This window comes from Melampsora larici-populina (genome assembly GCF_000204055.1).
Source record: "Melampsora larici-populina 98AG31 unplaced genomic scaffold MELLAscaffold_11, whole genome shotgun sequence".
In the NCBI taxonomy this organism is placed as follows: domain Eukaryota; kingdom Fungi; phylum Basidiomycota; class Pucciniomycetes; order Pucciniales; family Melampsoraceae; genus Melampsora; species Melampsora laricis-populina.
The window spans coordinates 1,379,333-1,382,164 of record NW_006768775.1 but is presented as its reverse complement, the minus strand read 5'-3'; the positions used below and the strand labels follow the sequence as shown (position 1 = coordinate 1,382,164).

The 2,832-nt window shown below is 46.4% G+C and overlaps 1 protein-coding gene across 1 annotated transcript; it reads left to right on the top strand.

The window, feature by feature from the left end:
* MELLADRAFT_28670 (uncharacterized protein) lies at positions 1–748 on the top strand (the record flags this gene model as incomplete). Its single annotated transcript, XM_007408140.1, has 2 exons — positions 1–106; positions 162–748. Coding segments are annotated over 2 exons (693 nt in total), but the record flags the coding sequence as incomplete, so codon positions are not given.
* Between the last annotated feature and the right edge of the window lie 2,084 nt (positions 749–2,832).

The window sequence follows — 2,832 nt, the reverse complement described above, 5'->3', positions numbered from 1 at the left end:
TACACAATGTGCTGCAGAAACGGTAAAATCAAATTGCCACAACATTACTTTACGTTTCCGAGCGCGCCGCCGTTCCTCATTGGCTTATTGACCGAAGATACAGACCGTGAGCAGCCTCTTCGCGATGGAATACGCAAAGATACTGACATTTGTTACAACAGGTGCCGTCAAATTCCGCAACAACATTAGGAACTACAACAATGCTCTAAGCTTCACGTCTCTAGGATGTAAAATCGATCGTAGTGTCGACGGACCATTCGGAATCCGTTGTTTCAAAATATTCGGACAATTGGTCCACAACATGGGGAGCATTCTCCCGCGAAATAACGAGGCACCGGCATTTGCACAAATCTATCTTATGGGCCAGGACACCAACGATGAAGCCGATCATCGGGTTTTTATGTCTCAATCAGATATTGACCCGAGTATCATAAAGCAATTTTTGGATTTCTTTTACGTTTCTAATCTGTACGCTATCCAATTTAAAATGGCATATCAAATATCACTTCAATACGAAAGTATCTCCTTTCGAATCAAATCTATACCACCACCGCCTCCTGGACAATTCAGCCACAATGTGAGAACGTATGTGTGGCCTGCAGCTTCTGAAGTGGCCATGGTGGTTGGGGGCGGAGGGGATATAGGTGAGAACAATAGAGACATAATCTTACACAGCGTCGACGGGGGTTTCAAACGGGTTTCGGAGCGTCACACGGGCTACTTACCATTACGGTATCCAGTACTCTTCCCATGGGGTCAAGCGGGCTATGACGAGAATTATCGGGTGCCGACGCAGGATAGTAAGTTCTTTTTTTACAATTTTCGAGTTCGGCACATACTAATCGTTTCTCAGATGTGGGCAGAAAAGTTTCAACTTTGCAGTGGTTCGCATATCTGCTTTTTCATCGACCGAAGGAATTTTCGACTATCCTGTTGTCACACATGCTACTGCAGGAACTCGCAACCGATTTATACGCCTGCGTCGAAAATCAACGTATCATGTATTTCAGAACTCAACAGGATGACATCCGCGCCGACCTTTACTCTGGCGCTGTCGAAGCATTGGGTCGGAACGATTTTTCGTTTGGACGTCGCGTAATATTACCTTCATCACACATCGGCGGACCCCGAGCGATGACCCAGCTCTACTACGATGCCATGGCGTTAGTTCGTCACTACGGTCCTCCGAGCTTTTTCATTACCATGACAGCAAACGACAACTGGCCGGAGATTGAGTCGGAGTTGAAGCATGGACAAACAGCAATGAATCGGCCCGACGCAATTACCCGAGTTTTCAATATGAAGTGGGAAGATATGATGCACGATGTAAATAAAAAAGGGAGGCTTGGTGCTGGGCGTTTGCACGTTTCGACAATCGAATTTCAGGGCAGAGGAAGGCCACACGCCCATTTCATCCCGATCCTTGCCAAGGGTGCGGCACCGCGGACACCGCACGCAGTTGATTTGGTGGTTCGTGCGGAGATACCAGATCCAGACGACAAGGATATTCTATACGAGGCTGTCACGAAATTTATGCTGCATGGTCCATGCAAGGAAGGCAGCACATGTTGGAAAGGTGGTAAATGCAAATATGGGTATCCTAAAGAGTATGCCGAAAGTACACTAATGTCTGACAATTCGTATCCCACCTATTGGCGCCGGGATAATGGTAGAACATTTGTGAGGGGGGGATACACTTATACCAATCGCAATGTTGTGGCGTATAATCCTTTCCTACTATTGAAGTACAATTGCCATTTAAATGTTGAAGTCGCGTGTAGCATCCAAGCGCTGAAATATCTGTACAAATATATTACTAAAGGCCACGATCGTGCGTCGTTGTCAATGTCGGCGGAGAACGAGCTTGATATCTACATCGATGGTAGAAGCTTGACAGGCACTGAAGGTACGTGCTGCTTAATATATAATTCATTCCTTCCGCTAATGATTCGTCTTTCCAGCATGTTGGCGGTTATTTATGTTTGTGATGTCCACTCGATTCCCCGCGGTTCAACGTCTTCCACTCCACATGCCACGAGACAACGTTGTATATTTTCGCACAATTCGATCTTTACAAAACCAGATTGATTCCGGCAGGGCTTCGCGGACACCATTAACGCAGTTCTTTATGTTGTGTCAGCAAAACTACTACTTAGTCAATGCGAAGATTAGCGTCAGGACTTTAACATACCCCGAGATGGTGTACTATTTCTCCTGGGATGAGGACAAAAAGGAATGGAAAGTCAGGACCAACAAATCAAAAACGATCCCAAGAGTTTATTTCGCCAGTTTGTCACAAGGTGACCGCTATTATCTTCGCCTGCTACTCTTCAACGTCAAGGGACCGACGTTGTATGAAGATCTCCGCACGGTCGACGGCATTACGTATGAAAAATTCAATGGAGCAGCTGCAGCTTTGGGTTTGTTGCTCAACGACGATCATTTCATTGCTACCTTGGAAGAGTGTTCGCAAACACAATCGACGTATCAGCCCAGAAGCATCTTCACAATTATTCTCAAGTATGGAAGTGCAAGCGATCCAGCGAGACTTTGGGATTTATTCAGAACTCCGTTGTCTGAGGACTGCGCTTACGCGATGAAGCAGGTTGATGCCAAGAGGGTACCAACTCTCGAAATGATCGAAGCATTAGCTCTGTGGCGACTCGATGACTCCCTCTCAGAAGTCGGTCTCGACCTCGCCACGATGGGATTACCGCAGCCGAATCTAGCCTGTCTGGATGGATATGGTCTTCTACTAGGTTACGAGAATGACAATGATTTCTCTATGGATGCCAGCACTGACTATGTAATGGACAATCTGGGCATGATGAA